The sequence below is a fragment of the Taeniopygia guttata genome, chromosome 7 (assembly GCF_048771995.1).
Source record: "Taeniopygia guttata chromosome 7, bTaeGut7.mat, whole genome shotgun sequence".
Classification (NCBI taxonomy): domain Eukaryota; kingdom Metazoa; phylum Chordata; class Aves; order Passeriformes; family Estrildidae; genus Taeniopygia; species Taeniopygia guttata.
This window is the reverse complement of record NC_133032.1, coordinates 37,976,003-37,994,233: the sequence shown is the minus strand read 5'-3', so window position 1 is coordinate 37,994,233 and position 18,231 is coordinate 37,976,003. Positions and strand designations below refer to the sequence as shown.

The following is an 18,231-nucleotide window of genomic DNA, read 5'->3' as shown; positions in this document are numbered from 1 at the left end:
TATTTACAGTATGTGTACCATTATATGTAATAAGGATTAAATGCATTTATTAAGACCAGGATTATTTCTCACTAATATTAGTAAAGCACATTTCTTCAAATAGGAAAATGATAAAAAATTTCTGTTTAGGGTTCTAACTCAAATAGCAAAAAACTTTAGTCTTGGAATATAATTAGCATGAGATGTGATCTGAATTTTTGGGATTTTTTATAATGGTAGGTTAGATAAGTTTGGAAAGGTAATTGTTAGAAATATTTAATATGAGTAACTGATATTTATAGTTGATACAGAAATGTAATATCTTGGTTTGTGTTTCAGTACAAGTACAAGGAAGGATATCGAAAGCAGCTGGGCCACCACATTGGGGCCAGGAACATCGAGGATGACCCCAAGATGATGTGGTCGATGCACGTGGCCAAGATCCAGAGTGACAGGGAGTACAAGAAGGACTTTGAGAAGTCCAAGACAAGGTTCAGCAGCCCCGTGGACATGCTGGGAATTGTGTTGGCCAAGAAGTGCCAAGGGTTGGTCAGTGACATTGACTACCGGCACTACCTGCACCAGTGGATCTGTCTGCCTGACCAGAACGACGTGATCCACGCCAAGGAAGCCTACGACCTTCAGAGTGATGTGAGTTCTCTGGCATTTAAGTTTTGCTGAGGAATATATTTGATATTTTACATAGTTGGATCAGGCCATCTTGTTCTGATGTGGTAGAACTAACTTCTAGAGATTTATTTTGAAATTTTGTGGCTGATTGAAACGAAGCACTCCAACAGGATGTGTTTTCTAATTGATGCTTCAATGAAATCCTCTAACTCCAGAATTGCTATCTATCATTTACTATTCTGTGAAAGTTGGATAATGGTTTCACCCTCAATATAGTGGAAATGCACTTGTTTTTTCCATATTTTCTCTTGTACTTTGAATTTATTTAAATTAATTGTTAAGTTGATAGAGAGGTTACTTACTGGTGAACTCTTAACCATATAAGTTGCATTATTATTATTATTATTATTATTGATAGAATAACCTGTGTGGGTGATTTTTTTTTTCTATTTTTTAACAGCACTGCTACAAATCTGACCTGGAATGGCTGCGGGGCATTGGCTGGGTCCCAATTGGTTCCTTGGAAGTTGAGAAAGCCAAGAAGGCAGGGGAGATCCTGAGTGACAAAATTTACCGCCAGCGTCCGGACACCATCAAGTTCACCAGTGTCACGGATTCCCTGGAGATGGTGTTGGCCAAGCAGAACGCAGACACCATGAACAAGGTGAGTCCTGATCCCTCAGGGAGACACATCAGAGGTGTCTGCCTCATCCCTGGAGGCAGGACTGGGAATAAACTGAGCACAAGCAATGCTCATTTTTTAAATTCTCCTCCTTAATCAATATGGTGTTTTTTAAGTGTTACATTTCCACAAGTCAATCCTCCTTTTGTTAATACTGTCTTTTCCTAATTACCTAACTGATTATCCCTGTTACATTTCCTGTATTTTCATTTGGTATGGTCTATGTTTTCCCTGATTATTGAAATAATAACCTGGTTTTGAATGCCATATCAATCTCTTAATGTTTTGTTTTTTAGCGTTTGTACACTGAAGCGTGGAACAAAGACAAGACCACGATTCATGTCATGCCTGACACCCCAGAAATCCTGCTGGCCAAACAAAACAGAGTGAACTACAGTGAGGTGAGTGCAACTGAAATCCGAGAAAATTTACTTGTACTTCTGACAAGTACACTTTTTTCATCTTTGATTTTTTATTAATTTAAAATATTGTCAGGTTGTTTATTTTCACAAATAGTCCGTTCCCATGTTGAAATCAGAGTTATTCCGGAAATTGAACTCTTGGATATCTAACTGGGCTATTGAAATATATTATGCCCCATAAATTAGAAGTAATTTCTACAACAAGGTATGGAAATAACTAGTTTTGCTTTGCTTTTCCTCAATGATTCCCATTTTCCAAGTGTCTACAATAAAATTAGAAGTTCTTTGAAATCCACAGTTTATTTTCTACTGAATGTAGAGCTGCGCTGAAGATGTTAAGGTTGACTGAAAATCAACACTATTGTTTAGGAGCTTGAATAGTTTTATTACTCAGATGTGCTTAACTGTAATGCTATTTTGTTTTTGAAACTCAATTGTGAATTTTTTTCTCACAGAAAATGTACAAACTGGCCTTGGAGGAGTCAAAGAAGAAGGGCTATGATTTGCGTTTTGATGCCATTCCCATTCAGTCTGCCAAAGCCTCCAGGGAGATTGCCAGCGAGGTGAGCAGGCTTTGTTCTCATGTCTCTGTGGATCTGGTAATGGAAAAGAATCAGAATGTTTGTTACTGTCATGCTTCATAGAATAGATAATAATGAAATATATTTTCATATTGATTCGTTATAATGATTCCAATACATTGCCTTTAGTGCATGGAAGAAAGGGGGAGCCAGTATTTTTATTGTGAGGAATATATCACTGTAATAGATAAATATAGTAATGTGAAGATTATTAATATGCCCCCTGCACTACTTCTGTTGATGTCCATGGATATTCAAGCAGCATGATCAGAAAGGTGTATGAACCAATGATAGTTTGTCAGCTTAATTACTGATTCAAACAATATTTCTGTTCAAGTGTCATAATGAAATTCAAGATGTCTGAACATAAAAACAGGGATAAACTATACAATGGCTGTGATAACTTGTGCTTCTGGTAAGGAAGCATCACTTAGAGATGGATGATAACTGATTTTTATGTTCCTTGTCTACTCTCAAGTTGGGTATTTCAACTCTTTGTATTCAGAGCAAGTCTTATGGTTTTAATCAAGGAGTTTTATAAAAAGTTTGTAAAGTAATATAATATTTACAATTTAATCTTAATAGTAAAAGAATGTGTAGTACTAAACTAGTTAGAATGTGACATTAAACATTTAGTAATAGAAAGCATGTTATATAAAAACTCTTAGGTAACTATATCTAATAAAAAAGCTACTTATGTGAAAATAATCCCAGAGCAGAAAGGCTTACATCATATTTTTATCTTTACAAAATAATGAGTATGTTAAACTGTTAGAATTATTTATTAATTTGTCAATACACCAAGTGATTTAAATATCTTCTGATTCAGTACAAGTACAAGGAAGGATATCGAAAGCAGCTGGGCCACCACATCGGGGCCAGGAACATCGAGGACGACCCCAAGATGATGTGGTCGATGCACGTGGCCAAGATCCAGAGCGACAGGGAGTACAAGAAGGACTTTGAGAAGTCCAAGACAAGGTTCAGTAGCCCTGTGGACATGCTGGGAATTGTGTTGGCCAAGAAGTGCCAGCAGCTGGTGAGCGACGCCGACTACCGGCACTACCTGCACCAGTGGATCTGTCTGCCTGACCAGAACGACGTGATCCACGCCAAGCAAGCCTATGAGCTGCAGAGTGATGTGAGTACTCTGGAATTAAAGTTTTGTGGAGGAATAAGTTTGTTTTACATAGTTGGATCAGGACATCTTGTTCTGATGTGGTAGAACTAACTTCTTGAGATTTATTTTTAAGTTTCACAGTTAATTGATGCTAATATAGAGGTTATATTAACTAAATGATATTTAAATGAAAATCCGTAATTCCAGGATTTGGAGCATCTATCATTTACCATTCTGTGACAGCTGGATAATGGTTTCACCCTTAATGTAGGTGAAATGCTGTCATTTTTTCTACAGTCTTCTTTACAGCTTTGAATTTGTTTGAAGAGCTGATAGGAAGGTTATTTTCCTTTGGAAAGATGCACTGTGTAATATATATTATTATGATTATTTTATTAAAATAACCTGTGTAATTTTTTCTTCTTGTACCAGAACTTCTACAAATCTGACCTGGAATGGCTGCGGGGCATTGGCTGGGTCCCAATTGGTTCCTTGGAAGTTGAGAAAGCCAAGAAGGCAGGGGAGATCCTGAGTGACAAAATTTACCGCCAGCGTCCGGACACCATCAAGTTCACCAGTGTCACGGATTCCCTGGAGATGGTGTTGGCCAAGCAGAACGCAGACACCATGAACAAGGTGAGTCCTGATCCCTCAGGGTGACGCATCAGAGGTGTCTGCCTCAGCCCTGGAGGCAGGACTGGGAATGAACTAAGCACAAGCAACGCTGCAGTTCAGGCATGATGCATTCTCAATCAGTGTGCTCTTATTATTTCACTCATAGCTCTAAGATCAGGTAATGGAAGGCTCAAATTTGTGTAATATTCTGCATTTTGCATTTAAATCTTTTCCTTGGCATGTGTGTGTGCATTGGACACTAATAATGCTTTGGTTTATTCATTATTCTGAAGCAATGTGGCAGTTTCCTGAATGTTTTTAAACTCCCTCAGATAAATTATCCTTTTGTTGATTTTACTTTTACCAGATTAACACATAACTGAATATCCATACTATATTTTATAGTGTCATAAAATGGTTTTGGTTAGAATGGACATTAAAGATCATTTTGTTCCAACCCCCTGCCATGGGAAGGGACAGTTCCCACTAGACCAGGTTCCTATTATTTTAATTAATGTGTTTTCCACAATTAATGAGATATTAACCTGGTTTTGAATGCCATATCAACTTCTTCCTGTTTTCTTTTTTAGCGTTTGTACACTGAAGCATGGAACAAAGACAAGACCACGATTCATGTCATGCCTGACACCCCAGAAATCCTGCTGGCCAAACAAAACAGAGTGAACTACAGTGAGGTGAGTGCTACTGGAGAGCTGAGATAGTTAAAGGGTTTCTGATAAGTACATTTTTGCCACCTTTGATTTTTTATTAATTTTAAGATATTGTCAGGTTGTTTATTTTGCTACATGGCCAGTTCTAGTGCTGAAATCAGAGTTGGTCTTCCACAAAAATTTATCTTCTTTTAAAATATATTTTCCCCCATAAATGAGAAATTGAAATTATTTCTATAGCAAGCTGTGTAAATAAGTGATTTAATTTTTAAAATTTTCCAGTCTTTGCCTTCCCTAACCATTTTTCAAACATCAAGAATAAAATTACAAGATCTTTTAAATCTGTTTTTTAATTTTATTTTCTGGAGACCCATATTTAAATTATCTGAAAAAAAACTATATAGTTTAGGGACTTCATTTGTTTTACTGCACAGTTGTGCTGAACTGAAATACAATTTTGAATTTTGTTTTTTGAAACTAAGATGTGACTCTTTCTCACAGAAAATGTACAAACTGGCCTTGGAGGAGTCGAAGAAGAAGGGCTATGATTTGCGTTTTGATGCCATTCCCATTCAATCTGCTAAAGCCTCCAGGGAGATTGCCAGCGAGGTGAGCAGGCTTTGTTCTCATTTCTCTGTGGATTTGGTAATGGAAAATAATCAGAATCTTTGTTCTCTTGTTTACTGATGTCACATTTCACAAAATAAATAATACAGAAATCTGTTTTCATAGTGATTCTACCACGTGCCTTAAGTGCACAAAAAAAAAATGGATAGCCAGTATTTTTTGCATGAGTTATGTCTCACAGTAATGAATAAATATAATAACATGAAGATTATTTATATGCCCCCCATTGCTATCCATGGATGTTCGAGTAGGATGAACAAAAAGATGTAAGAGTCTATGCTAGAGTTTGTCAAATTAATTTCTGATTCAAAATTGGACGTACTTTAAAATTTGTCCCCAAAAGCGATATGTAAGTAAATAAATTCTTAAAGTTTAAATGCATGTATTTTCTGGAGGAAAGAAATAATTCTGTTTCAGTGTCACATTGAAATTCAAAACATTGGACTACAAAAACAGGGGAAAAAAAACTCTGTAATGTCTGGGAAAGGTTTTATTTCAAGGATTAGGCAATATCACTAAGAGACAGATGGCAGCAGATTTTTATGCTCCTTGTTTTTCTATAAAGAAATCTATTTAAATGCTTTGTGTTAAAAAATGATAAAATATATAAATATATACATGGATTTTTTTTTCCTGCAGTACAAGTACAAGGAAGGATATCGAAAGCAGCTGGGCCACCACATTGGGGCCAGGAACATCGAGGATGACCCCAAGATGATGTGGTCGATGCACGTGGCCAAGATCCAGAGCGACAGGGAGTACAAGAAGGACTTTGAGAAGTCCAAGACAAGGTTCAGCAGCCCCGTGGACATGCTGGGAATTGTGTTGGCCAAGAAGTGCCAGCAGCTGGTGAGCGACGCCGACTACCGGCACTACCTGCACCAGTGGATCTGTCTGCCCGACCAGAACGACGTGATCCACGCCAAGGAAGCCTACGACCTCCAGAGTGATGTGAGCAAATCCTTAAATTTGTAACTCAGTATTTCTGTAGTAAAGTAATTCTGTAATAGAGTAATTCTCTAAACAGAATGAAGTCTTTCAGAATCTAATTTTTAAAATATGGATAACAGGCCTCTAGTTGCTTGCATCAGACTTGTTGAAATGTTTTCATTCTTTCATTCTTTCAATTCTTTCATCAAATAGATGTTTAATTCTATTTTTTCAGTCCTTAACCTGAGATATAATTTGTGTGTTAGTCCAATACTAGCATTGTTATGCTAGTATCCCTCTGTTATTTCTCTTATTTAATAATTATTTTACTTAATCTTCAACAACAGTTGTTTTCAGAATCATATCCTCAGAAACAAACCCAGTTGTTCATATTGTATGTGCTTCCTTATATTAATTTAATATTTGATCACACTTGCCCATATATAACAAATTTTCACTTTTTTTCAGGCTGTTTACAAATCAGACCTGGAATGGCTGAGAGGCATTGGATGGGTTCCTATTGGTTCCTTGGAAGTTGAGAAAGCCAAGAAAGCTGGAGAAATCCTCAGTGACAGGAAATATCGGCAGCCTGCAGACAAAATCAAATTTACCAGCGTGACTGATTCCTTGGCCATGGTCTTAGCCAAGCAAAATGCTGAGATCATGAACAAGGTGAGGGTGGTATTGCCAGTTAACAGAACTTGTTCATGAGGGGAAAAATTCAAAATACAAAGTAAACCCAAAAACTTGTGGATTTAAGAGAAAGTTGATGTCCAAATTCAGCCATTGTACAGGAAAGCTGTTCTCTCAGGGCTCAGTCTGAAATGAGCAGTTGGCAAAAATGTACAGACAAAAGTCCTTTAATTCACATATTTTCCAAGAGTAATACTGCATGATGAACAAGTGATGAGGAAATACCTGAAGTTCTCTGGCTGTGAAACGTCTGCAACTTATCCCAGATCTGGAGGGTCTAAGTCACTCCTTTATAACAAACATGATCAAACAACTCATACAGAACAATTAATACACTTTTCCTCCTATGACTGTTTCTCCACAATCCAAGATCTATCCATTGCTGCACCAGCTTTACCTGCGAAATAATGAGGAGGGACAAAGTTTTCCTTCTTGAGCTGTTCAGAGAGAAACTTTGCTGTGTCAGGGTATTAGAGCTTACTGGAACTATCCCTAGCAGTTTGTAAAATAATTGTAATTGTAAAATAATTTCATAAAGAACTGTTTGTAAAGGGCTGTTCTCCTCTCTTGCAGCGCTTGTACACGGAAGCCTGGGATGCAGACAAGAAGACCATCCATGTCATGCCTGACACACCAGACATTCTGTTAGCAAAGGCCAATGCAGCCAATGTTAGCAATGTAAGGACATTTAAATATTTACTGAACTAGTGTAAATTTAGAGTTAAGTCAGCATTTCTTTAATCATAAAGATGTTCTCAAACACAATTTCATGAAAATTTTGATACACGGTTATGAAATGTAGAAATCCCATCTTGCAGAATATTGATAAGCCATTTTCTGTCTTCTCTTGTGTAGAAACTTTATGTCCAAGCCTGGGAAGAGGCCAAAAAGAAGGGTTATGACATGAGAGCTGATGCAATTCCAATCAAAACCGCAAAAGCGTCAAGAGACATTGCCAGTGACGTATGTTCTTCCTTTATACTTATTTTCAGTTACATTCAAAACAAGAATATGTTTTTTTTTTGATCAGTAGCAATAGGAAATGATAGGATCTTCATCCCAGATTCACTTATTTTTGTATTTCCAGTACAAGTACAAAGAAACCCACGAGAAGGAGAAAGGCCACTACATCGGGTGCCCCAGTGCCAAGGACGACCCCAAGCTGGCGTTGGCCGCGCGCGCCATGGCCCTGCAGAACGACCGCCTCTACAAGAAGGCCTACAACGATTCCAAGACCCAGATCCACATCCCTGTGGATGCCCTGTCAGTGCAGGCAGCCAAGGAGTGCCAGACCCTGGTCAGTGACATTGACTACAGGCAGTACCTGCACCAGTGGACCTGCCTTCCCGACCAGAACGACGTGATCCACGCACGGCAGGCCTACGACCTCCAGAGTGACGTGAGTGGCAATCACTGTAGGAAAGCTTTAGGGCAGCTGTGTGAGGCTCTGTTTGTTAGTGACTGGCAAATATACGTTCAAATGCCCGTGGTCTGTCCTGGTATGTTTATTTTATCCTTTCTGAAGGATTTCAGCCTGGGTGCCAGAAATATTTGGGGCAGTTCATAAGGAAGCCATGTTTTCTTAGTCTTGGAATGTTTGCCTTCAGACTACTTGCAGCTTATGCCCCTGGTTTGAATGCAGTGTATTAGAAGTATCATTGTTTTGTGCAAATCAGGGGTGCTGTGTCTAGAAAGGACCTGATACAACAGAGCATCACTGCCTGCTTGTTGTGTAAGGCGTGTGTGAATAAGTTGGGGAAAGGCTTATGAAAAACTTTCTTGCAGTTAGAGTTAGAGCTGCAGAATCCCAAAATGGTTTGGGTTGTAAAAGGTCATCTTATTCCAACACCCTGCCATGGACAAGGGACACCTTCTAGTAGACCTGGTTGTTCAGAGCCTCATCCAGACTAGTCTTGAACATCTCCAGGAACTGAGAGTCCACCACCTCTCTGAGCTACGAGTTACCTCTGCCGTGCCAATAACCCTTGGTTTGTTTGTAGAACGTGTACAAGTCCGACCTGGAATGGCTGCGAGGCATTGGCTGGCTGACAGAAGGGTCTGTGGACGTGGTCAAAGCCAAGAAGGCCCAGGAGCTCCTCAGTGACCGCCTGTACCGCACGCGGCCGGAGCAGATGAAGTTCACCAGCATCACTGACTCCCCAGACGTTGTCCTGGCCAAGACCAATGCCATGCAGCTCAGTGATGTAAGCTCCCCTTTCACATTTCACTTCTTTCTGGAGGAGAGTAGAATTTCTGGGGTGGGAAGGATGAGTTGGGAAGTTTTGTAAATTGGAATTACTGAAGAATTCCTCTCGGTGTTTTGTTCTCACCATACTGAATTGCCACTGTTGTTCCTTTCTCCTCAGCGTCTGTACCGTGAGGCCTGGGATAAAGACAAGACCCAGATTTCCCTCCCTTCAGACACTCCTGTCATGGTGCAGTCCAAAGTGAATGCTCTCAACATCAGCAATGTAAGAGAATAACATGAGATGTTTGTGAAATTAGAAAATGAAAGCTGGCAATTGTTCTTCCAGTTTTTGCTGTAAATGGTGGTGCACAAACTGACCTTCTAAAATGTGCTTGTGTACAGGAAATTACATCCAGAGCTTTTTATCGCCTCTCAGCCTATCAACAGGTTGTGTGTTCATGAACAAACTCCCAAGCTCAGTGTGCAGTTCCACACAACTCCTGCTCCCTTTGGCAAAACCTGCCAAACACATTCCATAGAGGAGTTGTTGGAGTCTGCAGACATAGTGGTCTGTCTTCACAAATATTTCTGCTGCCTCTTTGTGTTTTAATTTTGCACCTTCTTTAAATCATGAGTTTTCTGTTGAGACGCTTACCAGGATCATTATAGTAACTCTGCCAGTTCCAGGAAGCAAACAGGGCTCCCAAGCTGGTCATTCCAAGCAAGTAGGTTTTTAGGGAAGGCATTTCACTGTGTTTAACGAAGGGGTTTAATTTTCTTTACAGAAACATTATCAGAAAGCCTGGGATGAGGCCAAGGCAAAAAGCTACGACCTAAGAGCTGATGCCATTCCCATCAAACAAGCCAAGGCCTCCAGAGACATTGCCAGTGAGGTACAGCCTGATCTTCGTGTGGTACTTGTGTTTCAGCAGAACTGAGTGAAGCAGAACTGGTGGCTGTGTCCAGGTGAGCAACACACATTCTGTTCTCTCTGCATTTCCAGTACAAGTACAAAGAAACCCACGAGAAGCAGAAAGGCCACTACATCGGGTGCCCCAGTGCCAAGGACGACCCCAAGCTGGCGTTGGCCGCGCGCGCCATGGCCCTGCAGAACGACCGCCTCTACAAGAAGGCCTACAACGATTCCAAGACCCAGATCCACATCCCTGTGGATGCCCTGTCAGTGCAGGCAGCCAAGGAGTGCCAGACCCTGGTCAGTGACATTGACTACAGGCAGTACCTGCACCAGTGGACCTGCCTTCCTGACCAGAACGACGTGATCCACGCACGGCAGGCCTACGACCTCCAGAGCGACGTGAGTACCCATAGAGATGTGTAGTTTTATTATTTAATAGATTATAGCATTATTCTAATTGTTCAGTGCTATACAGTCACAACAGATTTATGTTTAGACCATTTTCTTAAATTTTTTGTTACTGCTATTTTGTGCTCTTTTACACCCTTAAAAAGCATTAGTTTTATCTCTAAATTTTGTAAAACTTTAGTTGATAATACGTTGCATAATGCTTTTGGACAGGTGTGATTTGGAGAGGCTGAAGGATTTGCCTTTCTTGCTTTGATGTGACTTAGGAATAAGAGCTGTTTGCTGCCTTGGAATCAGGTGGCTTGGAAAGTTATTGAATTGGAAGAAAACTCTGTGAGGTGGCCAGTGAGAGATTTAGTAACTGAATGCAAAGCAGGAGTCAGTGCACCTGATTTCCTGACCTGTCTTTGCTGCTCATCAGTTCCTCTTCCACTGTTTCAATTACAAGCTTTGGAGATGAGATTCCTGTTCCTTGCTGTTTGTCCCTTTTCCTGGTAGGCAGCTTGGGGTTTTGTTAGGACTTGTAAATTGTTGAAATGACTAGAGGAATAAGTGTTTTGGAAGGGACACGAAGACTCTTGTAAGCTTTTAATATTAATCATCTTTAACTGCAACTCCTTCCAGTTGTTTCTCATTACAAGGTTTAGAATGTGTTGTGTAAGAACTGAACTACTTAAAACCTTGTTGCCAGATTTAATTTTACTCATGACACTGAGCATCTCCTGTCTATAAAAAGGATTCATCTAACTCTAGCTAAGTTTATTTAACATAATCTGCTTTGCATAGCTTAAAATTATTAAGACAATAATTTTAAACAATATTTTCCTTTTCTGACCATCTCGCCCAGGCTGTGTACAGGTCAGACCTAGAGTGGCTCCGTGGAATTGGGTGGTTGCCCAACGACTCTCCAGAAATTAAGAGGGTGAAGAATGCCCAGGATCTCCTGAGTGACAACGTGTATCGGACCCCCATTGACAGCGTGAAGTACACCAGTATTGTGGATTCCCCAGATGTTGTTCTGGCCAAAACCAACGCTGAACAGATCAGCATTGTATGTTCCAACCTCCTCAAAGCTACTTCACACTAGAAACTAAAGCTAAAGAGAATTCTCACTGCTAAAATATAAACTGATCGGTGGTATTTTAAGTTTAATGCTTTTCCAAATATTTTGCTCTTTAGAGATGTTAGTTCGGGAGAGATTTTTGGGGTTTTATGTTATTGATATGTGAAATTGCATAAGTCTGATGATATTATTAAATGACTGTTTTAACAGCCAAAATATAAAGAAGCCTGGGAAAAGGACAAGACTATGATCCACATCATGCCAGACACCCCTGAAATCAACCTAGCCAAGGCTAATGCTGTTAATTACAGCCAGGTAAGTTTATAATTCTGTTTTCTCTAAAATAGTATGTGGATTATATCATTCTAAAATGTTGAATCTCTTTGAATCTCATTGAAGTCTGTCCTCATACTGGACTTATGACATTCCCTTCCCTCTACTGACTATCCTTAAAATATTCAGCCATTTTAAAATAAATATTTGCATTCAGCTATTTAAAAATTAATATCATGCCCTGCTGAGGGGATATTTTATTGAAATGGATGAGAGTCCAAGGCATAGAAATATTTTCTACACTTTTACAAACACCCTTTTGTTCTTTATGGGTTGCACAACTTATAAAGTATTGCATGCAACCATAAGTCCAAGATCTATCCATTGCTGCACCAGCTTAACCTGAGAAATAATGAGGAGGGACAAAGTTTTCCTTCTTGAGCTGTTCAGAGAGAAACTTTGCTGTGTCAGGGTATTAGAGCTTACTGGAACTACCCCTAGCAGTTTGTAAAATAATTGTAATTGTAAAATAATTTCATAAAGAACTGTTTGTAAGGGGCTGTTTTCCTCTCTCATTGCATGTTTCAGAGGCAACTGCATTTATGGCTAGGAGCAGGAATAAAGCTCAAAAAAGTTCATGGTGTTTCAGCTAATAAATGGTTGGAAACTCTGCTTCTCTAATGGCAAATACCAGAGCATTCAGCATGTGTGTGACATTTTATCTGTCTTTTCAGAAACAATATAAAGGAGCTTGGGACGAGCTGAAGATGAGCTACGATTTGAGAGCAGATGCAATTCCAATCAAGACAGCCAAGGCTTCTAGAGAGATTGCCAGTGATGTAAGTGCCAAAAGAGGCATCTCCCATGCTCCAAGAGCTCTTTCATGCTAGCTGTTACTGATGGTGCCCTCTGCTCTTCCCCCAGTACAAATACAAGCTGGAGCACGAGAAGCAGAAAGGACACTACGTGGGAGTGCCGAACGCAAAGGGAGATTCCAAAATCCAGTTTGCCCTGGACGTAGCCAAAGTTCAGAGCGAACGAGAGTACAAGAAGTACTTTGCCAAGCAGAAGACCCAGTGCCACCTGCCAGTGGACATGATGTCCATCGTGGCAGCCAAGCATGGGCAGGCGCTGGTGAGCGATGCCGACTACCGGCACTACCTGCACCAGTGGATCTGCCTCCCCGACCAGAACGATGTCATTCATGCCAGGCAAGCCTACGACCTCCAGAGCGATGTAAGTTCACCTGAAAACACCCCTTAACTTAGTTCTGTATTGCCTCTTCTCACTCTGCTTCAGTTCTAAGGAGTGGCAATCTGTTCCTGAATTCAGGGAACTCACCTTACTCTTTGTTAGAGTTGCAAAGTGTAGGCCACTTATAAATTGTCGTGGTTGGAGGGTGAGAAATTCAGATGTAGTGCTCATGTTGAACTACTGCTCCCCTTTTAACCACTGGATTAAATGCTGTTTTTTTATGAATCTTGCTGGATTGTCCAGGGAAGTGTAGGTAAGAGCATGGACCCTCTTTTGTTTTCCCAGGCTGTTTACAAAGCTGATTTGGAATGGCTGCGGGGAATCGGATGGTTGCCAAATGATTCCCTTGGAGTCAAGCATGTCAAATATGCTGGAGATCTCTTGAGTGAGGTAACCAAATGTTTTTCAATACTAAAATTTTCTTCAGGGGTATTTGTCACTCAAAGTATTTTAAGTGATTCAAACAATGAGGGTTTTTTCAAGTGAAAACGCACCTGCAGTATATTCACAAGATTTATTGTGTATGCAGAGGTTTTTCTCCATGAGAACGCCCTTGTCTTGTGTATCTATTCAGAATTACTGTATTAGATATCAAATATTCCAGCATAATCTGTTCTTCTCTTTCTTGTACAGAGGAAATACCGCACAAAAGCTGAAACTCTCCCCTTCACTCCCGTGGCTGACAGAGTTGATTATGTCACAGCAAAGAATAGCACTGAAATCCTCAGCGATGTAAGTTTGCTCTCAGTGTCTGGGCTACATTTGACTTCTGTGATTCCATATTTAATGTGCTTTGTCTACTAGCCTTGACAATTCAGGGGTTGATTTGTTATTTTGTGTGTAAATTATGGTGTTTTTCCCAGTTCTGTGGTGGTGCTACAAGGCAGACATTTCTTTCTGTGTCCTAGATTAAATACCACAAAGAATGGAATGAGGCCAAGACAAATTATACTCTCACAGATACACCACAGCTGGATATGGCCCGAGAGGCAGCCAGAATTCTAAATCAGGTGCGTGGTCTCTCCTTGACAGCTTCTATTCCCATTTTTTGAGGTATTTAGGAAACCTGCCTTACTGGTAACAACCTGAAGGAAGGATTCGTTATCCTTATACTTCCGTATAAATTACATACGGAATTTGTTATTGTGTTTTTATCATTGTAATAGTGTTGAATTCCTCATCACTTTTTATTTCCCACAGAATTTGTACAAGGAAAGTTGGGAGAAGGAAAAAGCCACTGGTTACCTCCTGCCTCCTGACACAGTGCAGATCACTCATGCCAAGCACTCGAGTGATGTCCAAAGTGAGGTAATGATTCTTCTCATTAGGAAGATGAGTGCTTGGAAGCCTGAAATGTTATAGGCCTTGAAAGTTCCCAAACAGACTTAAAAAGCTTTCCATCTGGGGTAACATCCAGACTTTTCATGGCCTATGAATTTCACTGTCCTCCAAATAATTCAGCCATCTTTGTGATTATGGGGTTTGGAGATACTAGTGCTGAAGGTCAGATTCCTTCCACATTCCCTCTCTCCAGAAACAGTCCTTTCAAAATCAACTGAGCTGGACTTCCATATTTTCTAAGTGTTAAATACTTGAAGTGATACTATGATTATAACATATATGGCTCTGATTTCACTTTTTGGCCTATCAAAACATGTAGGTCAGGACACACTTTACATTTAAATATTTGCATAATGAATCTTGAAATTATTACATGACTCTTACTTGGAATAAACATTTTCTCAAAACAGTTTGATGTAAATACCAATAAATAAATATCCACTATTCAGACAATCTCAAATAATTTGTTGCCAAAATGAGACTAAAAGCACTTGTTAGAAAACATTTTCTAGCAAGTCTTTCGTCTTGTGTTAAAAATACATTTTACTAAAAATGGGGAGTATATTAGACTAGAAAATGCTATATTTTGAACTGGAAGGCTTATACAATATAATTATATTGTTTGGGACCAGATTTTTATCTGGTCATGTACTGAAAACCTAAGGCTGCATTTAACAACTCCCTGTCTCATCTGCTTTTTGTGTTGACAAAGCTGAAGCTGTTCCCATGTTAAAACCAGAGTGGGTACAGCCAGAGCTGATTTTCTCTGTATTTCTCCCCTCTCCCACCAGCTGAAATACAAAGCTGAGTATGTCAAGCAGAGAGGTCACTACGTGGGAGTTGCCAAGATGAGGGATGACCCCAAGCTGGTGTGGTACGAGCACGCGGGCCAGATCCAGAACGACAGGCTGTACAAAGCAAACTACAACAAAACCAAGTCCAAAATCCACATGCCTTCGGATGCCATGGCAGTTGTGGCAGCAAAGGAGGGCCAGAACTTGGTCAGTGATGTTGAGTATCGCCAGTACCTGCACCAGTGGACCTGCCTTCCTGACCAGAACGATGTGATCCACGCACGGCAGGCCTATGACCTCCAGAGTGATGTGAGTGATGGTGCAGCCCTGAGAAGTCCTTTCCACGTGGTCTGGCCTAAGGATATTGCCCACAGCACATCATCCATCCTGAGTTCAGTAATTTCTGTCCTTTTGCATTGTCTTTCTGGTTTAGAATGTATATAAAGCTGATTTGGAGTGGCTCCGTGGCTGTGGTTGGATCCCTCTCGATTCAGTGGAACACAAGAAGGTTAAGAATGCACAGGAACTGATAAACAAGGTAAGAGAAAATATTTCAGCAGTTCCACAATTAGCACTTCTTTCTCATGCACAGTGTTTAAGACATTATTTCACCTCTTTGCAGAGAGCATACACAAAAGAAGCTGTGGAGAACTTTTCCAAGTACACCACCGTGGTCGACACTCCTGAGATCACTTTGGCAAAGATGAACTCTGTCAATCAGAGTGATGTATGTACCTTTTTTTAAAGTAAAAAAATAACAGAGAATAATTAGGAGATGATTTAATTGCTTTTGCTAACTTAGCCTTATATAGTTGTGTGTGCACCTCAATAATAACAGGCTTTCCTGGAGTAAACAAGTTTAGTAAGAAGTGATAGGAATGAACAACACAATATTGCTGTCCAAATAATTTAACATTTTCCTGTAGAAGAATTTGGCATGTCCCTGACTTAGAGTTGGTTAGATTTCTTTTACCGAAGACTGAGCCTGTTCTTGAATAGTTCATGAAGTTGGTGGTGTTGCTAAACTGCATTTGCTGATCAGTATCTTAAATTTTTCATGAATACCATGTGGATTTTGAGGTGGCACAGTAACATTTTCCTGTGTACTACAATGTCATATTGAATTATGACACAAGAGATAAGTAATGTCTACTACTAATAGATGGACTAATGGGAAAAATTTATTTCTCCTGTGGAATTAACACTGTGCTTGATTTCTTTTGTAGCTAAAATACAAAGAAACATTTAACCAGGAGAAAGGCCAGTACATTGGGTCTGATGATACTCCTGCTCTGCACCACGCCAAAGACATGTCCTTGCTCCACAGTGAGGTGAGATTCCATAAATATGGAATGTGGGGTGGACTTGAGGAACTGTTCTACTCTCAGTAGTGGCAGTAGGGAGGTTATTTGATCCCTTTTTTTCTTCAGTTTTCCTGTTTGGTTCATCCAGGAATCAGGATGATTTCTTTCCTTATTGAAGTGATCTCAAAGAACAGCTGTGTGGTGCTTGGAAGTTGTAATGGTGTGATAAAACCAAATATAATTCCATCCAATAATATCTTCTGAGACTACTGATACATTTTACATTTACTTTTTTATAATAAATAAAAACTGTAGATGATTTACATAATTAAGCAGTTATTTTTGAGTAGTCTCACTGATTTTAATGAGAAACCTCTATTTTTTAAAATATAAGTGATTACTCATTTGTATGAGGAGGCATTCATAATTTAATCTGAAGGTGAATATATTTAATATTTAACAAAAAAGTATTAGGAAAGTGCCATTGAGGCTAATGTTTCTTTAATAAACACCAATATTTCATGAAGATTTTTTCACAATTTTGATAATCTATAAAATTATCAATCCCAATTCTATCCTGCACTTTTAAACCAGAGCTCATATCTATATTTTGGATATTTTTATCACCCTTCTGGTATAAATATAATAAAGAAAGTAGAAATCGACTCAAATCTGTGCTCAGGTAGCTTCCTGAAGTGAAACATGTCCTGTTTGCCTTATTCTGAATGACTGTTCAAAGTGAACATTCTCCATTTAATTTATTGGGAACCACTCTGTAAAAATGTTCCGTATTCCATGTTATATCCCATGTGTGTATAAATGGGAATTTTTCATCAAAATCTGTATGTGCTTTGTTTGTCTAGAAACATTACAAGAAGGCTTGGGAGCTGAGCAAGCCCATTGGGTACACTCTGGATGAGAAATATGTTCCACTTGTGGGAGCCAAACATGCAAACCACATCAACAGTGAGGTCAGGAGGGATTTCCCATTCTTTCCCTTTTTTTCACCAATACGTTGTTAAGAATGAACATTAAAGTTTCCACATGAATATTTTTTCAGCTTAAATATAAGGAAATCTATGAGAAGCTGAAAGGCCATTACCTGGCTGGGAAGGATATTGGTGATTTCCCCAGTGTCACTCACTCCCTGGAATTCCAGAAAATGAGGAGCGCGGTAAGGAATGAACGACCCTGGAATATTTTCCATTTCCTTCATTTCACCATTTATTTGACTGATGAAATTCACTACTCCAAAACTTAAACATAAATAGTGCAAAGTTTAATAGAACTGTAGAATCACAGGATCATCAAGGTTGGAAAAGACTTCCAAGATCAAGTCCAACATTAATATAAATCCACAATAGTATCGGTAACAATTATTTCAACATGCTTATGTTCCCTGAATGCTTATTTTTATATGTGAGTTGAATAATTTGAATTTAAAATTATTTAGGAGAATGAGAAGGGATTTGTTTAGCTGTTAGAAATACTACAGTAAGGAAAAAAAAAACTCTTTTTCTGTTTCAGTCTAAGGATCTGAGCAGTAAAAAATATCAAGTGGGATTCATTTCCTTTACAAATAAAAGTATAAATTTTGAGTTGAAATAGGAATTTAAGAACTGGAAAAGTAAATGCACATTTGGTGTGTTGCTATTGTCAACACTGCACAAAATCAGAGTAATCCCAAATATTCTATTTTTAATTAGATTAAAACCATGTGTGGTGCATGAGTTTTTTAAT

At 39.3% G+C, this 18,231-nt stretch overlaps 1 protein-coding gene across 34 annotated transcripts in view; it reads left to right on the top strand.

Annotated features, from left to right (window-relative positions):
- NEB (nebulin) overlaps positions 1 to 18,231 on the top strand; it is a 101,575-nt gene that overhangs the window by 35,174 nt on the left and 48,170 nt on the right. For 31 of the 34 annotated variants that reach the window (XM_072931763.1, XM_041717488.2, XM_041717490.2 and 28 more), the window contains 31 exons: positions 319 to 630; positions 1,070 to 1,273; positions 1,588 to 1,692; positions 2,169 to 2,276; positions 3,124 to 3,435; positions 3,847 to 4,050; positions 4,620 to 4,724; positions 5,202 to 5,309; positions 5,967 to 6,278; positions 6,726 to 6,929; positions 7,524 to 7,628; positions 7,806 to 7,913; positions 8,038 to 8,349; positions 8,951 to 9,154; positions 9,317 to 9,421; positions 9,924 to 10,031; positions 10,142 to 10,453; positions 11,310 to 11,513; positions 11,736 to 11,840; positions 12,533 to 12,637; positions 12,723 to 13,034; positions 13,338 to 13,442; positions 13,686 to 13,784; positions 13,961 to 14,062; positions 14,253 to 14,360; positions 15,185 to 15,496; positions 15,621 to 15,725; positions 15,810 to 15,914; positions 16,414 to 16,518; positions 17,355 to 17,462; positions 17,552 to 17,665. In XM_072931763.1, the coding sequence (XP_072787864.1) occupies positions 319 to 630; positions 1,070 to 1,273; positions 1,588 to 1,692; positions 2,169 to 2,276; positions 3,124 to 3,435; positions 3,847 to 4,050; positions 4,620 to 4,724; positions 5,202 to 5,309; positions 5,967 to 6,278; positions 6,726 to 6,929; positions 7,524 to 7,628; positions 7,806 to 7,913; positions 8,038 to 8,349; positions 8,951 to 9,154; positions 9,317 to 9,421; positions 9,924 to 10,031; positions 10,142 to 10,453; positions 11,310 to 11,513; positions 11,736 to 11,840; positions 12,533 to 12,637; positions 12,723 to 13,034; positions 13,338 to 13,442; positions 13,686 to 13,784; positions 13,961 to 14,062; positions 14,253 to 14,360; positions 15,185 to 15,496; positions 15,621 to 15,725; positions 15,810 to 15,914; positions 16,414 to 16,518; positions 17,355 to 17,462; positions 17,552 to 17,665 (5,217 nt within the window). The remainder of the gene's footprint in view (positions 1 to 318; positions 631 to 1,069; positions 1,274 to 1,587; positions 1,693 to 2,168; positions 2,277 to 3,123; positions 3,436 to 3,846; positions 4,051 to 4,619; positions 4,725 to 5,201; positions 5,310 to 5,966; positions 6,279 to 6,725; positions 6,930 to 7,523; positions 7,629 to 7,805; positions 7,914 to 8,037; positions 8,350 to 8,950; positions 9,155 to 9,316; positions 9,422 to 9,923; positions 10,032 to 10,141; positions 10,454 to 11,309; positions 11,514 to 11,735; positions 11,841 to 12,532; positions 12,638 to 12,722; positions 13,035 to 13,337; positions 13,443 to 13,685; positions 13,785 to 13,960; positions 14,063 to 14,252; positions 14,361 to 15,184; positions 15,497 to 15,620; positions 15,726 to 15,809; positions 15,915 to 16,413; positions 16,519 to 17,354; positions 17,463 to 17,551; positions 17,666 to 18,231) is intronic. The other 3 variants (XM_041717483.2, XM_072931762.1, XM_072931768.1) reach the window with 3 other exon arrangements.